Source organism: Stigmatopora nigra, chromosome 13, assembly GCF_051989575.1.
Source record: "Stigmatopora nigra isolate UIUO_SnigA chromosome 13, RoL_Snig_1.1, whole genome shotgun sequence".
NCBI lineage: Eukaryota > Metazoa > Chordata > Actinopteri > Syngnathiformes > Syngnathidae > Stigmatopora > Stigmatopora nigra.
Genome location: NC_135520.1, coordinates 10908625 through 10924563, shown reverse-complemented (window position 1 = coordinate 10924563; position 15939 = coordinate 10908625). Strand labels below are relative to the sequence as shown.

Below are 15939 nucleotides of genomic sequence, written 5' to 3'. Positions count from 1 at the left end.
ATATATATATATATATATATATATATATATATATATATATATATATATATATATATATATATATATATATATATATATATATATATATATATATATATATATATATATATATATATATATATATATATATATATATATATATATATATATATATATATATATATATATATATATATATATATATATATATATATATATATATATATATATATATATATATATATATATATATATATATATATATATATATATATATATATATATATATATATATATATATATATATATATATATATATATATATATATATATATATATATATATATATATATATATATATATATATATATATATATATATATATATATATATATATATATATATATATATATATATATATATATATATATATATATATATATATATATATATATATATATATATATATATATATATATATATATATATATATATATATATATATATATATATATATATATATATATATATATATATATATATATATATATATATATATATATATATATATATATATATATATATATATATATATATATAACAATTATAAGTATAACAGCTATAGTCGATGACAGTGAATGCTCATGTTTGCTGACACTTGATGTCCAATCCACTTTGACTCAGTCAAAATGGAATGAACGTCTCGCCCTGCCAATGGTGGCCAATTAGTTAAATTCCAGTCATGTGAGTGTCAAACCAAAGGCATTTTAAGACAAACTCCACTTCAAGGTTGAGCACTACTTGAAAGTAAAATAGCGACTCTTTTTGTGTAAATTGAAAAAGAAATCCAAGGTGTGTTGTTTGACTGACGCCATCGAGTTTGTCCAATTAAGATGAGAGCAGACTAAATGGCCAGCATAGCTGTTATGTGAAAAGGCCCTCCAGGGTTTTCCCATGCTGGATGCTGTCACTGCTTTACTTTGACGTTCGGCCAATACGGCCTTGCGCAGCTGATTCCTCTCCATGCGGAATTTCGTGGGAAGTCAACAGTACACGAAAATGTCAACGGTTGTTTTTAAGCCAATTTTCAGTAAGCTTGAGTAGAACATTAAAACCGCTTCTATCCCTTTGTTTGCTCCTTGATAGCAATAGACATCAAATGTCTGTTGTGTTTCATGTGTTCACGTTTTCTTCTTTTACTAACTTGTTTTTTCAAACTACTGACAATATTACTTTTCCATATTAATTTTAAATTATCTTTGGCTTAAAAACATTAATCAATATCATCGTATTTAATTTTTCTTATTTTTTCATACTTCATATTCATTTTTTAAAAATGATTCTCTTTTTACTTATTTGAATCGTTTTTGATTAAAGTAAAACAGAAGGAGAAGACTGATTTCTGTAGCCCTTAGAAAAAAGCAAATGATTTATCTTTATAATCAGTTAGAAAACAATTACAAAACAGTTTACTTTATTTACACATAATAGCATTAATATGAGATTTTTATATCTTTCATTTTGTATTTACACATTTTACATTGGACTTGTGATGCACTTTTCTACATATTCAAAGTCATTTTATATCTGAAATATCCTTGTTTACATATTTCATACTCCATATATACATTGAGCTCTATATAAAACATGCATGATAGGCTGATTGGACACTCTAAATTGTCCCTACGTCTGGGTGTGAGTGTGCATGGTTGTCCATCTCTTTGTGCCCTGTGAATGGCGGGCCACCGAATCAGGGTGTCCCCCGCCTCTAGCTCGGAGTCAGCTGGGATAGGCTCCAGCACCCCCGGCGACCCTAATCAGGATAAAGCGGTTCTGAAAATTAGACGAGATGAAACAACTGACTGACAAAAACTGCACAAAGAGGAATTCGTTTAGATTTCTGAGAGTCTACTCGCGCAAACAAAGACAAGTGTAACATGAATGTTTAATCTTGTTCAAAGCGGGCACCATGTAAATGGGATCCATGTTTATAGTGGAAATGGTGTGCTAACCCGAGCTTAATGCGTTGCATTTTGCCAGTGGAATCGAGACACTATTAGCAGTCTACTCTCTAATGTATGCGCGACGGCCCGCAGGATCCCCACAGTCACTCCCTACCTAAGCCACTCAGGATTGTACATACGCGTGTGTATAAATAATACATGTCGCCCATTTCATTTGGAAAGCCAGTGTAATCAGCCACTTTGCGCCCAACTTTCTCCCAGCGCTCATGGTACCGAATCATTCACTTGATGCACTAAATTAGTGGTTCCTCAGTAAGGTACTCGGTCCGTCCGTCTCATGCAGTGCAAAATTGTTTTTTTTCAGCAGATATTGGGAGGCAGCCAATGGAAGGCCAGCGAGGTGTTGGGAGATTGATAATGAGAGAGCAACTCTATCATGCCAATTCCATAAAAAAACACAGGATATAGCATATATTTATTTACATTTTTCAGATTGAGACAAAACTTTCCTATTGAGACTTTTGTTTGCTGTTATATTCACTTCAAACTATTCCGAAAATGATGCACACAAATGTCCTCACAATAGGATAGCGCACGATCACTTGCCAACGAGACGTAGTCTTGAATTAGCGATCGCTTCGCTCCGCTAATAGGAGCTAACAAGCTTAGGGGGGGAAACACTGAAAAAATGCAACGCTGCGCTCAGTGCTCGCAGAGACGTTACAAAAAGGTAGTTGCAACTAAAGATATTACACGAGGAGTTGCGCGGGAGAGAGCTAGTGCCCCTAATGTGCTTATGAGGAGCCAACGAGAAGTAATATACTAAACTGTTCGTATTAGCGATCGCTGCAGCATTCGCGCTGAGTAACGTAAACAAAACACTGAAAAGAATGCAATGCTCCGCCCAGTGCTCGTAGATATCTGTTATACACGAGAGAGATGCAGAAAAAAAGACAATGATAAACAGCCTCATGTCTTGGCCACCTGGCTTTCTCGCATCTCAAAATTATTCTTGTATCTAGAGATAATTATTTGCACTAAATTTATCTCGAGCTGCTCGTATGTAGAAGTGCTCGTATATAGAGGTACCACTGTACTACAGTTTGGCATACAGTGTTTTACTTCAAAATAAGTTAATGAAATTGTTCCACTAATTTAACATGTTTTTAGAGGGTTTTTTTAAGTTTTTGAGCTCACAATGCTCTTAAATGTTTCACCAAAAATATATTTAATAATTTTAACACATAATTTTGTTAAAACCACTGTGAAAGTGTGGGATGAAGATCTTCACTATATGAATCATTAAAACTTCAGTTTTGTTGCAAAAAAATTGGACTTTACCAGTACAAACACACAATTTACGGCGCTGGAAATTAACATCGGAATTGTGAAAGTTCCTTTTACGTGCCGGACATTGACGGCTCACTAGGATAAGCGGACAGGAAGCTTAGTGGCCGTTAAATTTGGCCATAAACAGCATCTGACTGTAAAGTAGCCAGATGTAAATTTACAGGTGGAAGGATTTGTAACACTTTTACAAGCAGCACGGAGATTATGACTACAGATATCAAATTGATTCTTTATCATATATATAACAGCGATATAACGGGATTGCCCAATCCTATCTCTACAAACACCCTCATAGCATTAGTTTCCATTGATGAAAACAGACGTCCAGTCACTACTCTTTTCACATTATTATGATCATCCTATTTACTCTCTGTAAAGCACCAGTTCCATTGACAACAAAACAGCGCCACAGCATAATACTACCACCACCGTGCTTGACGGTAGGCATTGTGTACTAGGGGTTAAAGGCTTCACCTTTTCTTCTACAAACATATGGCTGGGCATTGTGGCCAAATATCTCGATTTTTGTTTCGTCTCATTTTGTCCTCCAAACATATTGCTGGGCATTGTGGCCAAACGGCTCGATTTTTGTTTCGTCTGACCACAGAACTTTCCTCCTGAAGGTCTTATCTTTGTCCATGTGACCAGCAGAAAACTTCCATTGAGCCTTAAGGTGCCGCTTTTGGAGCAAGGGCTTTCTTCTTGCACGGCAGCCTCTCAGTCCATGGAGATGCAAAACACGCTTGATTGAGGACACTGACACATGTGTTCCAGCAGCTTCTAATTCTTGGCATATCTGCTTTTTGCTGATTCTTGGTTGAATCTTCAACCTCCTGACCAATTTAGTCTTAGCAGCAAGTGATAGCTTGCGTTTTCTTACTGAGCATGGCAGTGACAAAAGTGTAATGCACTTTATACTTACAAACAAATGTTTGCACTGTTGCTCTTGGAACCTGCAGCCGCTTTGAAATGGCTCCAAGTGACTTTCCTGACTTGTTCAAGTTAAGGATTCACTTTTTTAGATCCATGCTGAGCTCCTTTGACTTTCCCATTGTAGCGTTTGTGGTTGGTCGCATCCAATGAGCCCTATTTAAATGTCCTCAAAGAAGTCACCAGATGTAGTAACTCATAATCACTCACAAGTTAAGAGGCCATGCTATGAAGCTCATTTCACTGACACAACTTTCTAAGTCACCAAAATTGCAAATTTGTGTTGCTGTATGTATATTTTTGAGCCAGCAGATTTGCTCACTTTTTCTGTTAACCCATAATAAAGTCATAAAAGAACCAAACTTCATGAATGTTTTTGTGACAAAGTATCTGTTTTAATGACTCTATCAGAGAAAAATCAGAGTTGTAGAAATAACTGGAAACTCAAGAGAGCCATGACATTTACTTCACCGTGATTTTTTTTATTTTTGTCATTTTCTGAATTGGAAAAAAACAATGTTTAAGAAATCCAGCCATTGACCGAGATAGATCTTCCAAACTGATTGGGCATCTATACCTGTTAATGGCAGCCAAAGACCTTAATTCTGGTCACGATTTAATATGTCCTATTTCCATATGAGGAAAATAAGAGGCAAGAATTTTTTAAATTGCCTTCCTTGCTTGGTGTGATTTTAATCTCCATTTGACAACCATTCATCCGTTTAATCCAAACAGCTGTTGGCGAGCAAACAACTTACCGCGCCACGCACTATTAATTGGACGTCATTACAAAAGTGTGTAGCCAAAACAAACCATGTTGTAGTTTGTTTGTCATGTCTGCAAGGCCTTTTAAAAAATAGATTTGACGTATAGTATTTGGCTTAAGAGCTCAAACTGGATGCACAGCATTTTACTGCCCTCCAATGTCCAAGATCTGTACCGCTACAGGAAAGTGGCATTTCCTCGCAAACGTCAGTTTATCATAAATTGAATGATCCCGGAATGTAGAAAGTTCAAATTTTCAAACACAAATTTTAATCATATTTATATCATACATCAGCTTTTATTAGGGAACAAAACATTGTTAAATTGCAGTTTTTCAAAAATGGTCATAAGATCCTGTACAGATGGATTTGTTGCAGATCCTCAGGGTCGGCATCTTTGCCGACGAAGACATCGTAATTCAGTGGAATCTCCTCCACCCAGCCGCCTGGTAGCGCCTCCTGTTGCACAAAAAGAAGTAATGCAAAGCAGTTGTTGCATGGAGCAAGATGGTCTTATGTATGACAACTTCACCTCCAGGGGTTCGAGAGACTCGTGCAAGCTGGGTACGGTCACCAGCAAAGTCCCAGATTTCCTCAATGTCTGCATAATGAATTTCCAGGCTCTGTATAGTACAAAACTGCAATTAAGCACCCTTGGCTTTGAAGCTTTTTTCCAACCAAAAAATGGTCTGTTCTGGAAATAGTTTTTTTTTTTTATTGTAAGAAAAAATAAATTTGATAAGAATGTATTTTGAAAAAAAATCTACAATGAAAACCTGGAGCCTGCGCATTTTCACCTGATTTGTTGCTCCACCTCCATGAAATACTGAAAGACATTGTTCATAACGACGACATCTGCATTCTGAAGAAGAGCATCCTGCGAGCACACATCAGCGTGGACAACCTGTGGCAAAAAGAAAAAAAAGCATTTGAAAGATACTCCCACTTTAACTGGTTAAAACTGTTCAACACTGTAGATTTAGCATAGAGGTAAACTCTTGAGCCCAAACCTGTACCCGACCCGGGCCTAAAACGTCAATCATTATTTCGCTGGATAAAAAAAAGTATACTAAATTGATGTGTGGTCATCTTCGATGACTTTTTTTATCTAAATAAATGTTTATAAAAATGTATCCTAAAATGATGTGTGGACCCTAAATTAAGGAATACTTGAGTAATTTGTAATTTTGGTCAAAACAAGACGCTGTGATGTAATTGCAATTGGAGGCGGAGCCGTAGAGCCAGAGCATCCTCTGCGCATGTCACGTGAACGCCGCAAGAAGTTAAGGATAAACTAAGCACGTACTGGTACTGGTGAGAATGATTTTTTTAAAAGCTTCAAATGAAAACTTGCTGTGCATTCGTCAGTTATTTCCATTAATTGTTGAATATGCTAGAGAAACTTGCGATGGCTTCGCTGAATGTAGTCAATGTGATGCTTTCCTCTTATATGTGATCAAAAGAATGGTACCTCGACGCTGAACAAGCATTTAAACCGTTGAAATTGTCAAACATCTATATTATCATATAAAAGATGTTTAGAGGGTCTTGTTTAACTTAGATTTCGTTACAAAAGACAGGCCTTAATCCATGATCTTAAATCACTCCTCCTCCTCCTCCCGACTCGGAAGTTTTGAGTCCTCCCAAATAAATATGAAATTTTGGGTTTGCTTCGGGCTCGGGCCTACAAATCAAGTTAAGGATTCATACCGTATCTCAGAAATACCACATGCAATGATTTGTTTTCTCTTCAAAGTACCTCATTTGCACTCCCTTATTATAGCCATGAATATGGGGGTGACAATTGTGAATCAGGGGTGTCTAATACGAGAGAAATTGTAAAATTCAACAATTTTAAGGGTGCAGCTTATATGCGGGAAAATACAGTATTCTTAAAATGGCTCTGAAACATTGAAGAGGGCTCACCTGAGCTCTGGCGTCCATTGAGTACTTGTGCAACATTTTGTTCTGCAGTTGGACAAAGTCGCCGCTTAACTCGATGCCCACCAACCTAGATGCTGAGCTGTACAGGAACCCCTCAATGTGTCAAAAACAAAAGTCTATATTTATTTTGCAAGAGTCACGTCAACGTGAAAGCGCATGCACGGAATCGAACCCCATAGAGCACGGCACCCAGTCGCGATCCGACGTCCACCAGTACACGACCGCTCAGGTCCGGCAGAACATTTTGGAACAGGAAGCGGAGCTCACACACAGAGAAAGAGTGTGACACCATTTCTGTTAACAAACGCAATTAAGAATTATCAATTGCATCAGAACTTTTTTCACCATCATCATCAATGTCACGCACCTAAAAGACTCGTTCTTTTGGAGCCACACTCGAGACAAAAGTGGCGACTCATGCGTTCCTCCTTGCAAAGTGCGTCCACGTGTTCGTCATCGTACAAGAAGGCATCTACGTGGACGGAAAACTGCGACCACCGCTGCAACTGCAACAAAAACACACAAGTTATGGTCAGTTTCAATAAGATGTGCCATAAACAATTAATCAGTTCCTCTCACTTTCCGAAATTATCCAGGTAGGCTGGTTGAACACTCTACATTGCCCCTAGTTATGAGTGTGACTGTGAATGGTTGTCTGTCTCCTTGTGCCCTAGGATTGGCTGGCCACCAATTCAGGGTTTTCTCTGACTCATGCCCAAAGTCAGCTGAGATAAACTCCAGCACCCCCCACGACCTTTGTGATGACAAGTGGTTCAGAAAATCAATGGAAAAAATACTTTTAGAGGTCCAATGAGATGGAAAAAAAATACCAATAAAAAATATTTACTAAGCCTGAGCCATAAATCAATTTTATGAATTCATCCAAGTATTTATTTGACTGGAGATGATTCTGATCTGTGTGTACTATTCTAAATTCTTGAGATTGGGGAAAAACACTCATTTGCAGTGACTTTAAATGATGAAAGGGGATGTAAAAAGGCCCCCGTTTCATTGTGGGATATGTGTAAATAAGTGGCCTTTTCCCATTCAAATGGATTGGACGTTTGTCACTGTCAATCTTGGTTATAGTAGTCAGGAAATGGACAATGCTGCTGTGAAAGACCTTGAGTTTGGCATCGGCCTCCGAAGGCAACATGGCGTCCAGAGGTAGGCTTTCTCGGATGTCATCGGCGATGCAACTCAAAATAACTTGGTTGTTGTCCTGCAGTAGATCCAGCTCCTCTGGGTGAGCCAACGCAAAGCATTGTGGGGAACTTAGTGTAAAACAAGTCAGCACGGGAAGCGGCCGTTTCGACAGTCGAAGCAAAGAATACAAGCAAAAGAGAGAAACCTACCTGAGGTTCTGACCCAGTTGAGCAGCTTTGGCAGTTGAGAAGGCTCCACTTTTCCCAAAAGCTGTCGTAGCTCAAGTTGAGCTTCACAAAAGTTCATCGTGTTCCCCTGCTAGCTTGCAAACTTTGATGCAGCTGCGGGAAAGCAATTTGACTCGTAGCCGCCAAATACCGACGTCATCACAAGGCGCGGATGTTGACATGCCGCTGTTAATATGACACATTTTATTATCATTTTATTTTTATATTTTGAATAAAAAATAGAATTGAAGTCCATGTGATGTGTATGTTGTCTCATAAATGCACCAACACGAAGAAAATAATCGACTTAAAGGGCAGTTCACCTTTTACCTGGGTTTAATCAATTTTGTTGGCAGCATTTTACACATTCGTTGCTTTTTTTAAAGTTATTTTCAAGATACCGAAATATCTCTTGTTACCCAGGCTACTATTTCACATTGCATCACAGCGCCATTTCTACATTGTCGTCCCATTAAAAGATTTAATTTAAAAATAAAATAAAAATGGTACTCACCTTTGTGAAAAACAAATAAATAAATTAAATAGATGAGGAATAAAAAATATATTTAGATAAATACTATATGATTAAGATCATCAATAAACAACTTACCTCTATAACGTCCAATACACTAAACAAATAACAAAGTAAACACTACATAGAAGTTATTAACATCAATAAATATGTTGGCAGTGTTACAACTATTTTTGTATCTTCTATTACTGTCTGTCTTTCTGTATGCAAACGTGCAGTCATTGAACGCAAATCAGTGTATTTTGGAACTAATGTATTGCCGTAGTTACCTTACAAAGATGGGTCACGTTGTGGGCAGGCGTAAGACGGACCGTGTATTGTACGTTGATTTTGTGGAAAGCGACAACTAGTTACCCCAAAATGGCGGACCAGAGCGGTGAGTCATGACGTTCGCTCCTGCAAAAGTGTATTGTACGGTTTTCGGCGAGGATATCAAAATTGAAGCTCGATGTTATTCTTTTATATATAAAATTAACATATTATGGAGCTAAATACGGGTTTTTCTAAGGCTCCTCTTGGTGACGTATTTGCAAGTAGGTGGTTTGCGCTGATCAAATTTTCCATCCAAAGTGTTTAGGATTCCATTTTTATTCCGTTTAGATTTCAAACCATATGAACGCAGGTATTGAGTCAACGGCGTGGATATAATAATTTATTGTTGGAGTCGAATGGTGGCTTCCGACTATTTCAATGGCGAAGCCACGTGTGGGCCAGCAGAACTTAACTTAAGTAATTTCCGTCCATCACGACCAAAATTTCGTTTTCTGTCGTCTACTGCCGTCCACTGCAGCCCAATTTTCATCGCTTTCTAATCGATGTTGCGTTAAATTCTTTTAATCGTTATTTTGCAGATGGGGTAGCATTTTGTTAGCCCCACGTGCTAGCTGACACGTGTTGCGGCAGTCTCCACGTGGTTTACGTTTTTCATTCCCCTTAAATCAAACCATTTCAGACCACTGTTGGCCGTGGGGTTGGGGTTCATGAATCGAGCGGCGTAAATTTAGTCAGAACTTACTAAACATTTTTGGCGTTTGATTAATTAGTATCATGCCAAATTGTAAAACACAAATATTTGACTCTTTGACGAACGACGTTTTGGGTGCATTCACGGTACCGAATTTCTCTCATTTACGCAAATGTATGGTCTTTTACAAAATCATGCTCAGTACTCATAGCCACTGTGTTTGCAGCCTCAGCAAAGAAAGCAAAGAAGGCTAAGAAAACAACAGCTGATGATGTTGGCGTGAGTATTTAAATAACAATTTGAAAGTGTGTTCCCAAAAAATTGGAATTCTTATTATTTAAAAATCTGTTCACCAGGAAATCCAGCAGAGCGGCAACTTCCTCATCGAACCCGAAAGCCAAGTTGCAGCATTGAACACATCTCAGTGGCCTCTCCTTCTCAAGGTGACCATTTCGCCTGTTTTCTTCCCCTGTCGGCAGTGCGGCGTGATGAATCAGTTTATCCATTCGCCGAGCGGCGACCTGTCCCTGCCCGTAACCCTGCTCCCGTTCTGGGGGAAGGACCTCACCGTCGCCGCTTGAGACGAGCCTCGGTGTTCTGCCGGGGCGAAGCACTGTAGCGGCGCGGTGTTGAGGGCTGGGCGGGTCGCCTCAAAGATGATTGACTGTTAATCTGATCGCACTACTTATTATTTCTATTTTGCTTTGACTCAAATTCTTGTAGTAACTTGCTTTTTTTCCCCCTGTAGAACTTTGACAAGCTGAATGTGCGCACAGCCCACTACACGCCAATACCTAGTGGTTGCAACCCACTTAAAAGGAACATCCAGGACTATGTCAGGTAAGGCGACTTTCTGGAAGTATAACTAAATTTTAAATAGCGCCTTTGTAGGTATATAATTTTTTTTAATGGATTCAGAGCCAATTTATGAATATAAGATTTCTTGTACACCATCTATAACCTATTATTCTAGGCAGTGGCTCCTTAGCCGGTAACTGGTCAAATAGTCCCAGGGGCTATTTGGCCGGTCAAATAGCCTATATGTCTATTTAGCCGGTAATGATTGTGTGTGGTAAATAGTAAGAAACTACGGCTACTGGGCCACTGCCTATATGATAGTCATTAAATCCCGAGTCACCTAATGTTAAAACCTATCAATTGGCAATAAGACTGATTGAATCCCCTATTCACTCACTGTTAAATAATAGGTTACTGGCTAAGGAGCCACTGCCATTATTCCAAGTCAGCAGTTCCTACACATCCTTAAAAAGTCTGCTTGAATTCATTATCTTCAAAACGAGGCCTTACAAATGTGAACACATTTGATTAACTCACATCTTGAATCTAACAAATAAAGGATTGATAACTAATTCATTTAAACTATGAAGACCTACTGAATGGTCCTCTTTCAGTGCCGTTGACAGCACTTGAAGTCCAAATACCTTTGTTTGTCTAGCGTCGTCACTGGCAGGCAATGAATTTGATAAGCGCCCTCATTTCCTGCTTTTGGGGGCAATGGTGGCCATTTTGTATCCAGGGTTAACTTAATGCGCACTCTGCTTCGACCACCCGCCCACAGGTCAGGCTTCATCAACCTCGACAAGCCGTCCAACCCGTCATCTCACGAGGTGGTGGCCTGGATACGTCGAATTCTGCGCGTGGATAAGACGGGTCACAGCGGCACTTTGGATCCCAAAGTCACTGGGTGCCTGATCGTTTGCGTTGACCGAGCGACGCGATTAGTCAAATCGCAGCAGAGTGCAGGTATGACACCATCAGTGGCGCGTGCTGGGTCGGCTCCCTGAGTCCCTACCTTGCCAAGCTGTCATAGACTGCAACGTGTGCCAAAATTAAATATAATAACATTTCACGATTTCAGTCTTTCTCAAGATTTATTTTAATATTAATTAAGGCATTAAACTTATGTATTTCAAGCTACATTTATTTATTCCAAAATATTTTGTTTTTTTATGGCAAAATCTGGATAAATGTTGAGCCAAACAATCAAATGTATGGGGAAAAATAATAAATTAACTCAATGAATATCACAAAGAATTAAATCATTGTATAAAGTTTAAAGTAGTTAAAACATGGATTTAAATTTTATAGATATAAAATACCAATGACAAAAAATGAAATGTATTTTTTTTATATATATATATATAATCTGAAGTGCTTGAATCGTATAATTCTGAAATATTTAATTTTGGCACTCTTGGTCATCTATACGTCCGAGTTGGCAACAACAACAACAAAAAGCCGCTGTGCCCACTCCTCTCTGCTGTATTGCAGGTAAAGAGTACGTGGGGATTGTGCGGCTACACAACGCCATCGAAAGCGAGCACGCGCTAGCCAGAGTAGGTCATGATGTGCTCTGCTATTTTCATCTGGTGTTCCTTGGGCTTTGCTAAATCGAATCGCCTCCCCTGGTCTTCCTTTAGGCAATGGAGACACTGACTGGGGCCCTCTTCCAAAGACCGCCCCTCATCGCCGCCGTCAAGCGGCAGCTCCGAGTACGAACCATCTATGAGAGCAAAATGATCGAATATGACCCTGAAAAGAGGCTCGGTAAGCTTGATCGACTGTAAATGTTGCATGGAGTCGGCGCTGATAGTGACTTGTTTCAGGAATCTTCTGGGTCAGCTGTGAGGCTGGAACTTACATCCGGACCCTCTGCGTGCACCTGGGACTGGTGCTGGGGGTCGGTGGTCAGATGCAAGAGCTGAGGAGGGTTCGCTCTGGAGTCATGGGAGAGAAGGTTGGTTATGAAGCGTCAAAATTCCCACCCAAGTGTTGAGTGCAGTGCGACCGTCAATGTTGGACTGCTAATTAATCTTGGGGAAAGCAAATGTGCAGCTGAGATTTTACTTGTAAAGTCTCACTGACGACACGTTGAAAAAAGAAAGAAAAGGAAATTAAGTCAGTCAAAGCTTTTTGCATAGAATTCTGTCATCCGACTCGGGTCTCGGATGGAGTTCAGATCTGTATATTTTATATTTCTGTAGTCTTCAATGAAATGGACTAATAAGCCATAAGCGCGCTGAAAAATTCGAATTGTACAATTTTTCGACCTAAAACCTCTTCACGTGATTCCTTGCCGATCCGAATAAATTTGACACCCTCCTCCTCTCAATCAGGACAACCTTGTGACAATGCACGACGTGCTGGACGCTCAGTGGCAGTATGACCACAACAAAGATGAGTCGTACCTGCGGCGAGTGGTCTTTCCCCTGGAGAAACTGCTCGTGTCGCACAAGCGCTTGGTGATGAAGGACAGCTCCGTGAGTATTCTCTTGCCAGTCGTCTGTTCTAACGCCCCCGTCTGTAGTGTTGTTGAATTTTGACTTCCATCATTCAGGTCAACGCCATCTGCTACGGAGCCAAAATCATGCTGCCGGGCGTCCTCCGGTACGAGGATGGCATCGAGGTCAACGAGGACATTGTAGTCATCACCACTAAAGGGGAAGCCATCTGCACAGGTAAGCCTTCCTTCTCCCTCGTCTCCGTGCAACGAGAGGCCACATGATGACTTGTAGACTCACAAGCCCTCGGGCTGTGCTGACCTACGGAAATGGGATTTTGGTCATTCGGCTTTTCTCTAAGGCATTTCAATAGTTGGCTACAAGTCACCTTCAAATTTTCATTTTGTTGCATTAAGTTACGTTGCACCAAGTTCGTATTCCCATGAAATCAACTATTTCAACTATTTTTCCACCCAAAAAAATCACACTTGGATTGACAAAGTCTATGTGAAAGTAACCCCCATCTCTCTAATTTCTCTCTATAAGCCACAGCCCTGATGACAACGGCGGTCATCTCCACGTGCGATCACGGCATCGTGGCTAAAATCAAACGGGTCATCATGGAGAGGGACACTTACCCACGGAAGTGGGGGCTCGGACCAAAGGTAAATTCAAGTGGAGTCCGTCAATTAGCAAAGAGCGGCACATGGCCTTTTTTCGAATTATTTGTAATTATATATTTTTCTTCCCCCGTTTGTTAGGCAAGTCTGAAGAAAACGATGATCCAGAAAGGGCTTCTGGACAAGCGCGGAAAACCTAACGAAAACACACCTGACTCATGGAAGGGGGAGTACGTGGACTACAAGTAATGACATTCGAGGGGCGTTTAGGGAGGGGTTGTGCCATTTAAAGGTGTAGACATTTTGCTGAGTCATGTTTTTTTTTTTTTTTTTAATGTCCCCCTCACAGAATCCCTGCTGCCAAGGAAACAGACGCGTCTGCCACACCTGCAAAGGTAAAAAAAGAAGAAAAAACGGGCCCCTAACATTTAGGAAGTGCTCTTGCTCAGTTTTTATTTCGTCTGTGTGCAGAGAAAGAGGGATTCAGAAAAGAGTGAAGTTGAAGCCACTTCTGCTGCTGAAGAGACCCCCAAAGAAAAGAAAAAGAAGAAGAAAGAGAAACGTGCCAAGACAGACGACGAACCAGAAACGGAGGAACTTATTGCCGAGCCAGAAGCAGAGGTCAGATTTAAGTTTTTCCACCTGGACTTTTCCATATTATTAATATGCCTTTAAATTATGTCTTTTGACTACTTTTCTTCTCTTTATATTTAGCCGGAAAGTGGCAAAAAGAAAAAGAAGAAGAAGAAAGTTGAAGAAGCTTCCGAGTGAGACTCAAATTCTGCCCTTTGGGTGATCCAAAAACTTTTTTTTATATTTTTGTTGTATATAATGCTTTCAAAAATGAAAGTGCCTCTTGTGACATTTTAGAATAATCTAAAATGAAATGCTGATGCCATGTATCAACCATTTACATGAATAAAAAATACACTTCTATTTGTGTTGAATTGTTTATTTTTTCTAGAGTACAGCTCATGTTGGTGGGTCGCATGTTACAACCTTGTTACTTGTTGGAATTGGATATCCAGTACAGATTTAATTACAACTTTATTTATGTCTAACAATTCGAAAAATATTGTGCAAAATTCTTTTGGCAAATGATGAACAAACTGCAGTAACTGTTTAATGTTCAAATTAAGCAAAAATGTTAACAAACAAGATATTTAGCATCATTTAACATGATGCACATTAATGATTACATTTGTAGTTTTGATTAGCATGTATTTTATAGGTATGCTTTTATTGATGTGGAGTAGAGTTATATGTAGCCAAACTTAATATACTATTCCTTGTTAAAAGGGAGGATTGGCGGTTCATTTCCATTAGGAAATCTAAATTAATTTATAATTTGGACGGTCTGACGGGTGAGTGGTATGTGCAGGGATGGGCACTTTTCAGCCCAGAGGCCACATTGACTTTAATAATTTGACAAACGGACCGTGTCCGCACAAGATAGGATATATATATTTTTTTTTATCCCGTCACAGTACATATGAAACATGAACAGAAAAAAGGATTAAAGTAATAACATACTCATCACACATCATTAAAGTAAAGAGTATAGAGAACAAAGTAAAGTAAAAAGAAAAGTAATAAGAAATATTAAATGTAATTTGAAAAAAGATAGAAGGGCTGTAAAACGAAAAACAAACAAGAGTGGACACCTAATGTCGCTGGCTTCCGTGTGACAGTGTCATCTAGGGATAAAAAAAAAATGGACGGTGTTGGCGGGCCGGATTAAAAAGCCTAATGGGCCAATTGCGGCCGGTGGGCCTCAGTTTGCCCATGTTGGGTTAGCGCGTCAGCCTCACAGTGGGTGAAAGGGGTTCAAATCCAGATCGGTCCACCTGTGTGGACTTGGCATGCTCTAAGTGGGACTGCATGGGTTTTCTTGGGGTACTCCTGTTTCCTCCCACATTCCACAGACATGCATGGTAGGTTGATTGGACATATTAATATGCCCCTAGGTATGAATGTGAGCATGCATGTTGGTTTGTCTCCTCGTGTCTTGCGATTGGTTGGCCACATATTCAGGGAGTCACCTGGCCCGGAGACAGCTGGGATATGCTCCATAACTCCCGAGACGCTAAAGAGGATAAAGCGGTTCAGAAAGCGAGATGAAGGAGATTCGATATTTTTTGCTCGGGTGAGACTTAATACAATTTGAAATAGTCATCGATAAATTTCCTCTAAACCAATTATGTTCACGAGGGTCGCAGGGGTGCTTATCCCAGCAACCGAAGGGCAGGGTTGACCCTGAAGTGGCTGCTAGCCGGT

General features: G+C 39.3%; 2 protein-coding genes and 1 non-coding gene across 5 annotated transcripts; 2 read left to right on the top strand and 1 right to left on the bottom strand.

Annotated features, from left to right (window-relative positions):
- Window positions 1-5241: 5241 nt before the first annotated feature.
- On the bottom strand, window positions 5242-9077 carry LOC144206720 (uncharacterized). The gene is made up of 9 exons (XM_077731850.1): window positions 8915-9077; window positions 8287-8490; window positions 8055-8173; window positions 7299-7437; window positions 7104-7225; window positions 6914-7024; window positions 5785-5891; window positions 5520-5610; window positions 5242-5446 (listed from the first exon to the last, which is right to left on the bottom strand). The coding sequence occupies exons 2-9, from the start codon at window positions 8381-8383 to the stop codon at window positions 5333-5335; spliced, it is 900 nt and encodes a 299-aa protein (XP_077587976.1). The 5' UTR covers window positions 8384-8490; window positions 8915-9077; the 3' UTR covers window positions 5242-5332.
- Window positions 9078-9097: 20 nt separating this feature from the next.
- Window positions 9098-14598, top strand: dkc1 (dyskeratosis congenita 1, dyskerin). Of its 3 annotated transcripts, none has more exons than XM_077731847.1 (15): window positions 9098-9212; window positions 10027-10079; window positions 10157-10243; window positions 10549-10640; window positions 11380-11564; window positions 12093-12157; window positions 12242-12368; window positions 12428-12558; window positions 12938-13081; window positions 13159-13279; window positions 13589-13707; window positions 13804-13907; window positions 14012-14057; window positions 14134-14283; window positions 14377-14598. In XM_077731847.1, the coding sequence occupies exons 1-15, from the start codon at window positions 9197-9199 to the stop codon at window positions 14431-14433; spliced, it is 1497 nt and encodes a 498-aa protein (XP_077587973.1). In that variant the 5' UTR covers window positions 9098-9196; the 3' UTR covers window positions 14434-14598. The 3 variants fall into 3 exon arrangements, with proteins under 3 accessions (XP_077587973.1, XP_077587972.1, XP_077587974.1); XM_077731846.1 differs by lacking the exon at window positions 9098-9212 and adding an exon at window positions 9276-9369; XM_077731848.1 differs by lacking the exons at window positions 9098-9212; window positions 14012-14057; window positions 14134-14283; window positions 14377-14598 and adding an exon at window positions 9277-9369 and having other exon boundaries at window positions 13804-13911.
- LOC144206923 (small nucleolar RNA SNORD17) lies at window positions 10281-10480 on the top strand. The gene has a single exon (XR_013328483.1). It is a non-coding gene; the product is annotated as a small nucleolar RNA SNORD17 (small nucleolar RNA).
- Window positions 14599-15939: the final 1341 nt, after the last annotated feature.